This window comes from Oncorhynchus tshawytscha, linkage group LG09 (genome assembly GCF_018296145.1).
Source record: "Oncorhynchus tshawytscha isolate Ot180627B linkage group LG09, Otsh_v2.0, whole genome shotgun sequence".
Lineage (NCBI taxonomy): Eukaryota > Metazoa > Chordata > Actinopteri > Salmoniformes > Salmonidae > Oncorhynchus > Oncorhynchus tshawytscha.
In genome coordinates, this window is record NC_056437.1 from 77,367,177 (window position 1) to 77,382,701 (window position 15,525).

Here is a 15,525-nt window from a genome sequence, read left to right on the forward strand (position 1 = left end):
AAAAGTTTAAAATATATCACATTCCCAATTTAGTAATGACAGAATGTACTTTAAACTTCACGCAGTAACACTTTTGTATGACATGAAAATAATTTGGTCTACAAGCAACAATGGGATTTAATAAATCAAATAGTTAAAAATAAATTTCATCCACATCATTGAACAATTCATTCTGAATGAAAAGCTAAATACAATTTTTTTCAAACAACAATGAGACTGCATGATCTGCAATTTTTTTAATTTAAAATGTAAGATTAAGGTGGGGATTCAATCGGACTAGTGTATTTTCCTTGATTTTGAATGTGACTTTGAGTAACAAATCTATGTGAGTTTACTGTTAATGTACTTATATTGGATTTGGAGTCAATGTCAACTATGTGTAGACTAGACACATAGGGCTGCAACTTTGGTGGGGAGACATAAAAACATATTTAAAAAAAATATCCAGTTGGATAAACACGCCAAACAGCCTATGCGACCGATCGGAGACATCTGCATGTCTTAAAGCACACCGTTGCCTCGTTTTGTATCACATTCCAATGATAAACTGTGGGGGACAAAAAAATGCCATTTCAGAATGTGGGGGGGACATGCCCCCCGCCCCCAGTGAAAGTTGCGCCCCTGCTAGGAATTACACTGCATAAGAAAATAACAAAAGGAAATGTATTACTGCCATGTGCTGGCTGCCCTCTTGAACAAATAGTGTTGTAAAATTTGAGGATTTATGTAAGTATGAAGTAGCTATGTGTGTGTGTGCTTACCTCAGTCTAGAAAATGACTCCGAATACTGTCAATACATAGGCCTTGATTCAGTGGTACAGTTGGTTGAATTGTGTTTAAACAATCTTAACTATGAGCTTTTTGTGTGACTAGCGTTTTTTTTAAAAGCTTTTAGATTTAGATTTTTGGCTATTCAATTGTCTTGCATCTGTCATCATACAAAGGAATATAATAAGAATGTTCATATTTCTATATCAATGCTTAATTGTATTGCTTGCTGTAGTCTAATTACAGTAGAATCTGAACATTCATTTTCCTTGAACTATTTTCAAAACTGTTTTTAAAAGTAAATAAACAAGCGTCACTGCTAATGACATGCCAGTGAACATTTTATTGAAGGCAAATACATTAGGGAACTGTCCCTTTAAGAATTAGGATTTGGGAGTGACGCGGATATGAAAGCTAGTTTATCCCTCTTTCCTTTGCAACGAATATTGTTTAGATTAACTAGACTAGTTAGCGATAACTAGCTAAATTATAGGGAGAAATGATTCTCACTGTTTAGAAACGGAAAGGATACCAGAAGAGGTATTTGAGCGTCCTCGGAATTCATATTTCAGGGTTGAGGCGTCATCCAAATTGGGATAACTTTGAAGAAGTTCTTTGTATTCAGGGATCCGCTGATAAGAAGACGTTAAACATGGACTGGGGAACGGATCTCTGGGTGAGTATGCGAGCAGTCTGGGATCTGCCAAGGGCTTTAGCTCTCGTGAAGTATTGTTTTTGCCACTTTTAATGTAATGTTTCATGTAGCTTCTTCTATGACTATGAGCATAACAAGGGTTTGATGGAGGTAGTCAAACAATACTGAGAATTATTAAGAATTATTTTCTTGGGGGAGATCCTCCCAAAATAATGTTACTGTTTAAAACACATTTTCTGCAATTCTATGTATTTTGACATGGCATAGTTCTATGACCGGGGTGGGAAAAAAATGTAGACCACAGGTTAGGCGTATTTAGGATGCTTTGAACATTTTAAATTAACTCACAATTTGATGACTTTGTTACTTTGAGATTTTTGGGGGATGAAGTATTTTTTTGTTTGTTTGTGGTTTGACACTTTATCCAGACAGTAATGAAAAGAGATCGGGACACAGGCAAATGCTAGAAACAGTGGGAAGGTTGTAAGCAGGGATTGATCCCTGTTCTCATGTGGAAAGTTGTATGCTCGGCACAGGAACTTTTAATGTTAATGGAAGGGGGTAACACTTTTTTTAAATGTTTGTTTATGGGTCTGGAAGAAAATCCTACTTGGTTTCCAGGAGAGTTGGCCACGCCTGATCTATGTGTTTGGAAAATGTCTTAAAATCACCCAAGCTTGATGAAAAATCTAATGAATATCAATATTCAGGTGGTTTATGCATTCTAAGGATATATATTGGGGGTAAGGCCCTGCGATAGACTAGCGTGCTATCCAGGGTGTGTACTTTACATCAAGCTGCCTCACGCAACAGAAACAGTAGATGGGCTCATGCCCTATGATCCGTTCCAGCTCGTGCAAGCCAAGGCTCGTGCAAGGATACTTACTACTTATGCTTACTATATAGTTGAAGATCCTTGCTGTCATCTTACTCTACATAGTCCCCCTACCATCTCTGCCTAGCTTGTGCACAATACTAAAACATTTGATTCCTGGAGCATTGAATATCAATGATTATTTGTATAATTTATTCAAAACTGTCCATGAATAGCTGCGGTAATACATAGCCTCATTCATTTTCAAAGACACACGTAGCAATATCAGACTTCAAATATGTGATTACAGTGGCACAATTGGGAAGAAGTGGAATAATAAAATGTGTGGGGAATAATAGTCGTGTTCTTGCTGACAAGCACAGTAATTACCCTATATTTTAGGCCATTGTTGAGAATGAGAATTGTTCCACTGATCATACTGAAGTAAATTGATAATAAAATCTCTTGAAGACAAGATGTCATAAATGTGACCCTACATCCTAACCAAACAATTGTTCTATTCATTGCTCCCCCTCTAGAATCAAACATACAGTTTTCGGTTCACAATCTGTTTGACAAAATTATTTATCACCAAACGAGGGGACTAATGCAAGTGTGGATGAAATCGACTTTAGTACATGCTGTCTAAAGGCTGCATTCTATCAAGCTGATTCCTACTCCAATATGTGATAGATGCTGTATAAATGCTGTTGGAACACTAATGCACATGTTTTGTGAATGTCCTGTGGTGTCCCTGTTCTGGTTACATGTTTTGTGAATGTCCTGTGGTGTCCCTGTTCTGGTTACATGTTTTGTGAATGTCCTGTGGTGTCCCTGTTCTGGTTACATGTTTTGGGAATGTCCTGTGGTGTTCTGGTTACATGTTTTGGGAATGTCCTGTGGTGTCCCCGTTCTGGTTACATGTTTTGGGAATGTCCTGTGGTGTTCTGGTTACATGTTTTGGGAATGTCCTGTGGTGTTCTGGTTACATGTTTTGGGAATGTCCTGTGGTGTTCTGGTTACATGTTTTGGGAATGTCCTGTGGTGTTCTGGTTACATGTTTTGGGAATGTCCTGTGGTGTTCTGGTTACATGTTTTGGGAATGTCCTGTGGTGTTCTGGTTACATGTTTTGGGAATGTCCTGTGGTGTTCTGGTTACATGTTTTGGGAATGTCCTGTGGTGTGTTCTGGTTACATGTTTTGGGAATGTCCTGTGGTGTCCCCGTTCTGGTTACATGTTTTGGGAATGTCCTGTGGTGTCCCCGTTCTGGTTACATGTTTTGGGAATGTCCTGTGGTGTCCCCGTTCTGGTTACATGTTTTGGGAATGTCCTGTGGTGTCCCCGTTCTGGTTACATGTTTTGGGAATGTCCTGTGGTGTCCCCGTTCTGGTTACATGTTTTGGGAATGTCCTGTGGTGTCCCCGTTCTGGTTACATGTTTTGGGAATGTCCTGTGGTGTCCCCGTTCTGGTTACATGTTTTGGGAATGTCCTGTGGTGTCCCCGTTCTGGTTACATGTTTTGGGAATGTCCTGTGGTGTCCCCGTTCTGGTTACATGTTTTGGGAATGTCCTGTGGTGTCCCCGTTCTGGTTACATGTTTTGGGAATGTCCTGTGGTGTCCCCGTTCTGGTTACATGTTTTGGGAATGTCCTGTGGTGTCCCCGTTCTGGTTACATGTTTTGGGAATGTCCTGTGGTGTCCCCGTTCTGGTTACATGTTTTGGGAATGTCCTGTGGTGTCCCCGTTCTGGTTACATGTTTTAAATTGCCTTACTAAAGTTTTGGGTTACCCTGTGAACAAAGATCCACTTTTTGTTTTTGTTGAATGATGACTCTGCATTTGTACTTCAACTGGTTCAGAAAATGAATCATTTATGTGGGGTTGACATCAGCAAAAAAAGTTATCCTTAGTGCTTGGATTACCCCTTCCAATCCTCTCATCTCAAACATTTTCAAGATATTGTTCGTATAGAGTGATCAGTGGCCGTGATAAATAAAGCTCAAGCAAATCCAGTTGAGGCATGGGATGTATTATGCAAATCTCTATCAGATATCAACAACTCTTGACCAAGCAATGGACCTACATGGTAAGGGCCAATGCGTGAGAGTTTGCAGCTCTGAGTTTGCTTTGAGTTTGCTTTAAAAACCCCTAGAGTCGATGTCCACGCCCTGCGGAACTCTAATTAGCATAATAATACATCTGTCAATTCAAGCGAGAGGGCAGTTTTTTTATTGTTGCATTGGATGCGTCTCAATCCACCGCATCGTCTGATGTTGCAGTTCCGCATCTGCGGTGAAAGGTGGCAGAACTAGAGTAGGGTTTGTCAGACCATGAGACATCCTGAAAATCTGTCTTCTCACAAAACCGTATGTAGCGTCCAAACGGTTTGGCCTACAAACTATTATGACTCCTCTATGGAAAGATTACTCCATGGGACACGTCTGAAGTTGGTACAGCCGATCTTCCAACTTCTGTTTGTAGCATCCTAACAGTCTGGGCTACAATAATATGACCCCTCTGTGGAAAGGTTAGACTCACGAACATGTACATGTCGGTTGTTTTGCTCTAGGACGCCCACAGGCCTCACAAGACTCATCTGAACATCCCCCGGCACCAGTTGAAAGAAATTAATGGAAGCATACACTGTGCATTCGGAAAGTATTCAGATCCTTTCCCTTTTTTCACATTAAGTTACATTTCAGCCTTATTCTACAATGGATTCAATTCATTTTTCCCTCATCAATCTACACACACTACCCCATAATGACAAAGTGAAAACAGTTTTTATTTTATTTTTTAATTTGCAAATATAAAGCAGAAATACCTTATTTACATAAGTATTCAGACCCTTTGCTATGAGACTCGAAATTGAGCTCAGGTGCATCCTGTTCTACAAGCTGATTGGAGTCCACCTGTGGTAAATTCAACTGATTGGTAAATTCAATTAATTGAGCATGATAGATGTTCCGACAGTTGACAGTGCATGTCAGAACAAAAACCAAGCCATGAGGTCGAAGGAATTCTCCGTAGAGCTCCGAGACAGGATTGTGTCAAGGCACAGATCTGGGGAAGGGTACCAACACATTCCTGCAGCATTGAAGGTCCCCAAGAACACAATGGCCTCCATCATTCTTAAATGGAAGAAGTTTGGAACCACCAAGACTCTTCTTAGAGCTGGCCGCCTGGCCAAACTGAGCAATCGGGGGAGAAGGGTTCATGGTCAGGGAGGTGACCAAGAACCCGATGATCACTCTCAGATCTCCAGAGTTCCTCTGTAACCTTTCAGAAGGACAACCATCTCTGCAGCACTCCACCAATCAGGCCTTTATGGTAAATTGACCAGAAGGAAGCCACTCCTCAGTAAAAGACACTTGACCGCCCACTTGGAGTTTGCCAAAAGGCACCTAAAGGGCTCTCAGACCATGAAACAAGATTCTCTGGTCTGATGAGACCAAGATTTAACTCTGGCCTAAATACCAAGCATCACGTCTGGAGGAAACCTGGCACCATCCCTACTGTGAAGCGTGTTGGCAGCATCATGCTGTGGGAATGTTTTTAGGGACGGGGAGACTAGTCCGGATCGACGGAAAGATGTCCGGAGCAAAGTACAGAGAGATCCTTGATGAAAACCTGCTCCAGAGTGCTCAGGACCTCCAGGCTGGGCTGACGGTTCAGCTTTCAACAGGACAATGATCTTAATCACACAGCCAAGACAACACGAGTGACTTCAGGACAAGTCTCAATGTCCTTCAGTGACCCAGCTAGAGCCCGGACTTGAACCCGATCGAACATCTCTGGAGAGACCCGAAAATAGCTGTGCAGCGACGCTCCCCATCCAACCTGACTGAGCTTGAGAGGATCTGCAGAGAAGAATGGGAGAAACTCTGCAAATACAGGTGTGCCAAGCTTGTAGCATCATACCCAAGAAGACTTGAGGCTGTAATCGCTGCCAAAGGTGCTTCAACAAAGTACTGAGTAAATGGTCTGAATACTTATGTAAATGTGATACTTTTTTTGTTGTTGAAATTAGCAACATTTTCTAAACTTGTTTTTGTTTGTGATTTGAGGTATTATGTGTAGATTGTTTTCCTTATCAATGTAATCAATTTCAGAATAAGGCTGTAATGCAACAAAATGTGGAAAAAGTCAAGGGGTCTGAATACCATGTATACAATGTACACATACGCATGCATACATACTGAACAAAAATATATAAACGTAATGTGCGACAAGTTCAAACATGTTACTACTCAGTACTACTACAGTTTATGTAAGGAAATCAGTCAATTGAAATAAATTCATTTGGCCCAAATCTATGGATTTCACATGACTGGGAATACAGATATGCATCTGTTGGTCCCAGATATCTTAAAAACCGAGGTAGGGGTGTGGATCAGAACCAGGCAGTATCTGGTGTGATATAATTTTTTATTTAACTAGTCAGCGTGCCTCATGCAGCGTAACATATCTCCGCAGCATAGTTGTCAGGCTGTTGATTGTGGCCTGTGGAATGCTGTCCTACTCCTCTTCAATGGTTGTGCGAAGTTGCTGGATACTCCACTGTAGTAATTCTGTGGCCTTTATATTGTCCCCAGCACAAGGTACACCTGTGTAATGATCATGCTGTTTTAATCAGCTTCTTGATATGCCACACCTGTCAGGTGGATGGATTATCTTGGCAAATGAGAATCTCACTTACAGGGATGTTAACAAATTTGTGCACAACAATTTAAAGAAATAAGTTGTTAAAATATGAAAATCATGCTGTGGACACTGAAGGCTTTGCATGCAATTCCCTGATGCATTTAGTGCTCATCTCTGACAGGTGAACCATGAGGTGGACAATTGTATTAGGAAAGTAGTCTATAAAGTTTTGCATATGCTACACATCAAAACACAAGGAATAGTGTTTTTGTAATTTGCTTAAGGGTGGTTTTTAAGGACTTGTAAATGTGGCTAATTTGTCCAGCATCCCTCATTTATTGATGCTGCATCAGGTTGGATCTGAATGCATAAGGATGTCCTTTAAATTTCTCAAATGTCTGGTAAATAAAAATGTTACCTGATTTTAGAATATTCACATGAAAATCTGTCGCCAATTGGATGGGTCCATATTATTTTTTGGACACCTTGAGTTGGACCAGCATGTCACTCTCTGAACAGATACAAATGTGATGCTGTTTACACAGGCAGTCCAATTCTGCTATGTTTCACTAATTTGTCCTTTGCACAGTTTGTTTTTTGCCCATAATTTTAAGTGTGTGTGATTGCAGCACGCAATTTGTGGTGTTCCTGCATGTGTGCATTCCTGAATCTGCATAGAAGTCCCCCCTCCCCCTTCCATAAATGGGCAAACGAATTGGGCTGTCTGTGTAAATGCAGGTACATAAGTTATAGCACGATTTGCAACTCAAATCAAAGTGCTGTCATTGGGGATCCTGAAGAACAAAGCAGCTGGTCTCTTGTCTCTCAGATCATTATGCTATTAACTAGCTAGTCAAGTTCAAGTCAATGTTTAATTTCTCAAGAAAAAGCTTATGACCCAGATTGTTGTGCACAAACTGCCAAACATTCAGAATGTCTAGGGCCTAGGACTTTTTTTTACTCGTGTGAATTTCATTGACATTCCTTGCCCCAAGACTAGTTTTGTCCTAAGGAAGTGTCCACTTTTGGGAGGGCTATGCCCGCAACAAGTTGTCCCACAGTTGGGCGTTACTTGATTCCCAGAAATAGGACCCTTTTGCCTCTTGCTGCCCACTGCGCGCATGGATGGAGCACAGTCTCATGAGCATGGCTGCTTGAGCCTGTAGTCATTTAGCTCAAAATACATTTTCTTCTGCAACTTATTGTCACCCACCATTGACTTGAATTTGACATTTTGAATGATATCAGTTCCATGATGGCACATTTACTCCAGATCCTTCAATGTTTTCAACAATGCACTGTACTGAGCATGCCAGAGGTCACCAGCCCAACTCTAGTCCTGGAGAGAGGGTTTGCCAACTAGGCTAATTACTGACCACCAATACCTTCATTGAGGAGTTTAAAATAGCCTGGGAAAACACTGTAGTGTACACTTGTTTTCCAGGACCAGGATTGGTGCCCACTAGAGTACCGTGTGACAACAAGCAATAGCTCACTTTTTAACATAGATAGCTGGATAGATCTTTGCTCTCGCTCATCGATCTCACATGGTTTTAATGAGCATAATGAGTTGATTTCAGCCTCTTTTGACTGCCACCGGTTGTCATGGATTCCCCAGCCAATGTGCACAAGAGTGAGTTACAGTGGTAGCTGGTAGGCGACACAATGGACAAGACAAACAGAGAAACAAGCAGTCTTTTCACTAGAAAATCAGGCCGAGAACACACTGCCCCTCAATGTTGCTACACTGTTTATCTGAGAGCTAGGCTATGGCTACTCCACCACCCACCCAGTGATCTGACCTCCTACACACACCCACATAGTGAGTATGTAAATGGAGCGTTACAGAGAGGAGGGTGGGATGGTAGGTTCTGACCTCATTACCCATGTTCCCCCTGGGCCTCTCTCTCTTCCTCCTGTCCCCTTTCCATCCTCAGTGCTGCGCTGCATGGAGCACCAGCAACCTAATTAGGTTTGACCTCATTTAATGAACTCAAAACATCTCATCTCTCCATGCTCTTGTATTTATTTATATGGATATATTTGCCACATCTGTTTAACTTTTTAACCCAAGAGACATTTCTTCAAACCTCTACTTTCCTCTGAAAACAGATTTTATTAGCTGGTAGTTTACTGTACCTTCTATCAGGTTTAGACCATACTACTAGTGAAATTGATTGTGAGAGAATGAGTTCAATTTGCACACAGATCTAACCAGGTTTTCATATGTTTTTATTTACGTGTGAGGGAGACTATTGGCAAACATTCATTCAACATTCATTCCTTCTCTCGCCACAATGTCCAGACTGCCTAATTGGTTGTGATTGTGTTTGGCCTGTAACGTTCGTGGCCAACTGTGCTGCCTGCTCTGTGGCATCTGTCCCCTGCTTTCCTTGCCGTTAATCCAGCAGTTATTTTAGGCACCTAGTGTTCAGTGTGTAAGATCAGTGTATGGGCATTAGCCCTGGCTGCTAGTGTGACAGAGTGAGGACAGGCTCTGTGTGTGTTCCACAATCCAGGACTGTAAAAAATGTAGCATGGCAGGCGGGCCCTTTTATAAAGATCATGAAAGACAGTGACTAAGGCAGGAAACATTCTCCATGGTCGTGGAGCAGTATCATTGGTGTAAAAATACTTGGAAGTACTACTTAAGTAGTTTTTGGAGGTATCTGTGCTTTACTATGTATATTTTTGGCTACTTTTACTTCACTCCATTCCTAAAGAAAATGTGTACTTTTTACTCCATCCATTTTCCCAGACACCCAAAAGTACTAATTCACACATGTATTAAGAGAACAGCCTCTGATCTGGAGAACTCACTAAACACATGCTTCAATTGTAAATGATGTGTGAGTGTTGGCGCATGCCCCTGGCTATCTGTAAGTAAATACATTAAAATAAAACAAGAAAATGGTGCCATCTGGTTTGCTCTCTAAAATAATTTGCAATTTTATTTTTTACTTTTGATGCTTTTTGATAAACTAAGTACTTTTTAATCTTTTACTGAAGTAGTATTTTACTGGGTGACTTTCACTTTTACTTGAGTCATTTTCTATTACTCAAGTATGAAAATTGGGTACTTTTCCACCACTGAGCAGGATGACTTCCCATGTACAGGGTGATGCCTTTACAAGTTAATCTGTCTGGAGTTGGGGGGTGGAGGTAGAAGACACAGGCTGCTGGGTTGAGGCAGGGCCAACATGGATGGATAGGCCTACAGTCTTTGGAAGATTACTGTTCTTTGCCGTGTCCGTGTGTCCTAAATGCTATCATGAAGCCAACAGTATGCTAATGAAAAGCCCAACTGAATGTCCTATCTTACTGAAACTTTAAATTGGATCCAATTTCTAAACAAAATTGTCTCATGGAGAGGGCAAACAAGGTTGTTCGTGTGGTGGAAGACCCCCCCAAGCCAGTAGGCCTAATGGTTGTGAAACAACAATCAGCTTGGTTTATTTACAACTTAACCGCTAAGACAGGAGAACTTTGTTAAACTGGAATGAAAACCAATGTTCTCTCCTTGTCTCTTGGTGGTGTTTAGGGTGAACACAAAAAGAGCACACTGTGTGCTGTGGCCCTCATTTTCCTGCCCCGAAACATTTGATCAGACTTCTAAAAATAAGTCCTCCCTGTTACACACATGCACACATACAGCAATTTGCTCGCAATGTTTCATACAAGCCCACATGTTCATGCGTTACGTGTTCTTCTCAAATAAAAGGCCGTAGGTGTTATTTGTTCACTCTCTTTTTTCGTGCCCTTTGAAGGGGTAGGATGTGTCAAGAACATGGCCCAACATGACAGGAATCTCTTCCCATAGACGGCCCACCCCCATACTGTAACTACAGAGGGCTTGGAGGTGTTCGGAGGGAGGATTGGCTGTTCCTTGATATCATCATCACTCTTTAACAGGCTTGTCTGTGCTTGAAGTGGCCATAAAGCACCCAGCCAAAAAAGGAACTAAAGAGAAGAGCGACGAGAAGACTCCTCACTGCATATCAAAGTGTGGGAATTTCTGTTAATGATACGTGTGGTAGCAAGCCTATTTAGTTTTTTTTCTGCGAGTTGACGATGTGTTTTGCTTTTGAAGTGTAGGGAAAACTAAATAACGATGCGTTACGTTTTAGTGTGTTTCTGTTTCGCCCATCCATCACCCTCTTCCGAGGACAAAAATAAACATTTGTTTTTGCAGCATTTTATTTGTTTTGTACATTATATACACATCTCTTTCTTTTCTTCACAGTAGTTACACAGCAAGAATATACACCGAACAAAAATATTAACTCACCATTCTAACTATTTCAAAGATTTGACGGAGTTACAGTTCATATAAGAGAGTCAATCAATTGAAATAAATGCATTAGGCTCTAATCTCTGGATTTCACATGACTGGGCAGGAGTGTCGCCATGGGTGGGCCTGGGAGGGCATCAAATCAAACTTCATTTGTCTCATGCGCCGAATAAAGTGTAGACCTTACCATGAAATGCTAACTTACTTAACTAACAGTGCAGTTCAAGAAGAGTTAAGGAAATATTTACCAAATAAACTAAAGTAAAACATAATAACAAGTAACACAATATGGGGCGGCAGGGTAGCCTAGTGGTCAGAGCGTTGGACTAGTAGCCGGAAGGTTGCAAGTTCAAACCCCCGAGCTGACAAGGTACAAATCAGTTAACCCACTGTTCCTAGGCCGTCATTGAAAATAAGAATTTGTTCTTAACTGACTTGCCTCGTTAAATAAAGGTAATAATAAATAAAATAAAAAAATATATATATATATATATACACACACACACACACACATACAGGGGGTACCGAGTCAATGTGCGTACAGGTTAGTCGAGGTCATTTGTGAATTATAGGCAGGTGAAGTGGCTATGCTGCTACTCGCTGTGTATTATCTATGCAATACAGTACATCTATTCTCTTCTATTTTACAATCTGTATGGCACCGCTGTCAACATTTTGGTCCTCAAATGAAACTGGTATTTTTTTCAATTTATGAAGATTTCTTTTAGCCAATTTTTGTCCTTTTATGCAATTTATATGCAATTCATATTTGGGATGTTTCTACTGAGTCTACGTACCACAGGAAGTGCAAGAGTGGGGGCGTTTCCTATTTCCTGTCGGTAAAAGGTTGTCCTCCCTGTGTCCTCTTGCTCTCTCTCCTGCCCTTTTCCAACTTTTTCTCCCTCTTCCCCCTCTCTTTAGCAGCAGGATGATTTAGCATCTCAAGGCCGGGAGTTAAGGGTTGTGCATATGTAGAGATTTCTTGGAAGGCATAACATTTGGGTAGATATGGTGACTTGAGATTCAGTATCAACAGTCTGTAAAGGAAATGTTGCCTCAGACTGATTAATATCCAGCGTTCTTTTAGATGACGTCACTCATCCGATGAAGCATGCCCTGTCATTCTTAGCTCGTCACCATTAGATATCATCCATCTCGTGTGTATCGTGCATAATCTCTTTCTCTCTCTTTTCATGTTCCTTCTCCCCAGGACCAATATGACATCATCGACAAGCACACGCAATCCGGGCTGGAACTGGTAGAGAAGTATGTCAAGTTTGTGAAGGAGAGGACGGAGATAGAGCAGAACTATGCCAAGCAGCTGAGGTAGGCCTCATTCTTCATGGTTCCTCATTCCTCAGGCCTCATTCCTGCCTGTGTGCCCACAGCAGTTGATGTTTGTGCTCAAAAGCTGTTTTATGAAATGTATGTGGTGTCTTATGACTAGTTTGGGGCAGAATTGAACTCGTCTCCCCCTGTTGGCATTGCCACAGCCCAGACAGTCCCAGAAACACTGCCCTCATTCTCAAGCTTGAGCCTGCATTATTGCCTCCCTTTTTCTCCATTTATCACTTTCACTCCGAGTGTGTCTGTCAGTATCTGCTGATGGGCTCTGGTGGAGAGGAGAGGAAGTGGGAGCAGACTGGCACATGATGGACAGGATGTGGTCAGCGAGAGCTCTAATGAAAGAAGGAAGAATAGGAGAAGTGGATCTGTTTTAACATGTTCTTCTTGACTGTAGTTTTGCATTGGCTTTCCCTTAAAGGGGCAGTGCAGTCAAACATGATTTCCTGTGTTTTATATATATATATATATATATATATATATATATATATATATATATATATATATATATATATATATATATATATATATATATATATATATATATATATATATATACACACACACACACACACACACACACACACACACACACACACACACACACACACACATCTGTCCACGGAGGTTGGAAGAATACAGATAAATTGTGACAATTATGATAATGCCCTTTTAGTGTAAGAGCTGCCTGAAATTTCAGTTTGTTTGGCTGGGTGCTTTTTTTTTTAGACCTAGATGTTAATAATAGGCCAATAACAGCTAGCTTTCAGGTTACACATCCTTCCCATTAGGCTCCTCTCTGACCACTCCCAGACAGACCGCTCACAGTCTTAGCAGAATTCTTGCTAGTTTCTTTTTGACCATTTTAATTAAAAACATTTACAGTAAGGTAATTAATTGTTACCTAGAAATGATTTGATATTGACCGGGGCAGTCTTGCCTACAAGAAGCAAATATTGTGTATTGTTTCTTAGAGGTGTGGATTGATTTTAAATTGAATCATTTCTATTCAATGCAAACTGTAACCAATTTAGGTTTGAACTTGTTTATTGAGATTTGAATAGACACCCTCGTTTGATGCATTGTTTTCCTATCATTTAGGATAATTAAGTTTGCATCTGTGCTTTTGACATATTCTATCTTCCAGACTACTTACCATATCTTCCCCCTCTCCTAATATTGACAGAAATCTAACAAAGAAATACAATCCTAAACGAGGCTGTAAAGAGGAACAGGAATGCAGGTGAGCTATTGTGGGCTTTTGTGTGTGAATGAATGTGTGTGTGTGTGTGTGTGTGTGTGTATAAAATAAATGTGCTTTATTTGTACCTGCCCAGGCCAGCTGTGAACTTCAACATGACTTTCAGTTCCTAATCAGACATAGAGAAGGAAAACAAAGCTTGACTAAAATAATACTCCAACAATACATGACGTAATTTCAATGACGTGTTTTCAAACTGCTTTCCTGTCTATAGTACTGTAGTTGGAGAGGCTATGCCAGCACCTGCAGAGCAATGCAAATGACTGCTACTATACCCCCTGAGAGGGAAACGGGAATAAGGAAGTAATGGACCTATCATTACCTGGCTAACACCGCTATTTAAGCACCAGTGTATGTAACTTCCTGTCAATGCCCAAATCGATTACAGATCTCATCTCTTCTATATCCTTTCCCTCCCTTCCTCCCTCCCCCCTCTTCACTCCCCTCCCTCTCCCATAGGTTCTCCAACCACCAGTCCTTCCTGGACATCCTGAATGAGATGAACGACTACGCAGGACAGAGGGAGCTGATTGCTGAGAACATGATGATGAACATCTGCATCGAACTCACCAAGTACCTGCAGGAGCTCAAGATGGAGCGTAAGACGGTGAGAGAGGGATCCACACTGAGAGAGAAGGATGGAAGAGTTCAAAACTCTGATTATAGTGAGGGCGAGTGAAGATGGGTGGGATCTAGGGAAAAGGAGGGAGAGTATGAAGGAGACAGGAAGGACGAGCAGAGATTTGTAGGTTCCTCTGTTATGGCATGAAGGTCGCCTTACTTGGGTTCTCTCGTAGGGGGGTGGTAACTGTCATGTTGTCATCCTCTGAAAGGAGAGGAATGCCTTGGCCCAACCCCAATGGAATATAGAACACACACAAACATTAAAAAGTCTCCCAGTAGACATGACCCACAGACAGACAGACTATTTGTTTACCATCTGTTTTGTTCAGTGGTTTTTGGTGGCCGTTGTTTATTCTGTACACAATGCCAATGGCCCTGTCTAAGTAGGGACCGTCATGTCATCATCCTAGTGTTCTTGGTGTCTCATGTGTCCTCTCTCTGTTTGTCTGTTTGCAGCATCTGTCGGAGGCCAAGAAATCCCAGCAGAGTTTGGAGAGCACCTATAAGCAGCTCGACAGTGTAAGTTTGTTTACATGTCAGGCCGTCTGCCAATAACTCCTCTCTTCCAAAGGGAAAATCTACGTTGTTGGTAGAATACTAATGTATACATCCTCTCTATACAGTAGGCCAATACTTTCCTTGTCAGGGAACAACTTGTCTGTCTTTCTGTTCAGTCAAAGGGCAATGTTTTGTCCAGTCACTGTCCTCCATTGTCTAATGTGGTGAAAGCTGACAAATGTTTCTGAATGCTCTCTCATATTGTCTGCTTTTTGTCTGCTGTAAGTGGGGTCATTGTTACATCAGTGAAAGGGATGTTTGTTCACTAGTTGTGTGTATGGTGATTCAGGTGACCAGTATTTGTAATATACAGTAAAAAGAGATGAGGAGCTCATTTTAAAAGCAGGGGTAGGGAACCAAAACGAGACCAGAAACTAGCAGCACTCCAGCCATTGCTCATAACTGTATGGCTCAGCACCACTGACTTAAACCACTGATGTTCCAGCCCCATTCAGTAAAGTCAGGTGTTAGTGGCCATTGGGCAAGTGTTCACTAACCTTGGGTGAAGCAGAGGTCTCGCTTGTACACAATAGTAGAGACTATTCTATTCCATTCAAAGAATACC

The 15,525-nt window shown here is 41.3% G+C and overlaps 1 protein-coding gene across 3 annotated transcripts in view; it reads left to right on the forward strand.

The window, feature by feature from the left end:
- The first annotated feature begins 1,163 nt into the window (after nucleotides 1–1,163).
- LOC112259190 (cdc42-interacting protein 4 homolog) overlaps nucleotides 1,164–15,525 on the forward strand; it is a 28,343-nt gene continuing 13,981 nt past the window's right edge. For 2 of the 3 annotated variants that reach the window (XM_042327489.1, XM_042327490.1), the window contains exons 1-5: nucleotides 1,164–1,444; nucleotides 12,384–12,499; nucleotides 13,704–13,760; nucleotides 14,238–14,385; nucleotides 14,859–14,921. In XM_042327489.1, the coding sequence (XP_042183423.1) occupies nucleotides 1,421–1,444; nucleotides 12,384–12,499; nucleotides 13,704–13,760; nucleotides 14,238–14,385; nucleotides 14,859–14,921 (408 nt within the window). In that variant the 5' untranslated portion in view covers nucleotides 1,164–1,420. Of the gene's footprint in view, nucleotides 1,445–12,383; nucleotides 12,500–13,703; nucleotides 13,761–13,992; nucleotides 14,082–14,237; nucleotides 14,386–14,858; nucleotides 14,922–15,525 lie in introns of those variants that run through there. The other variant, XM_042327491.1, reaches the window with a different exon arrangement.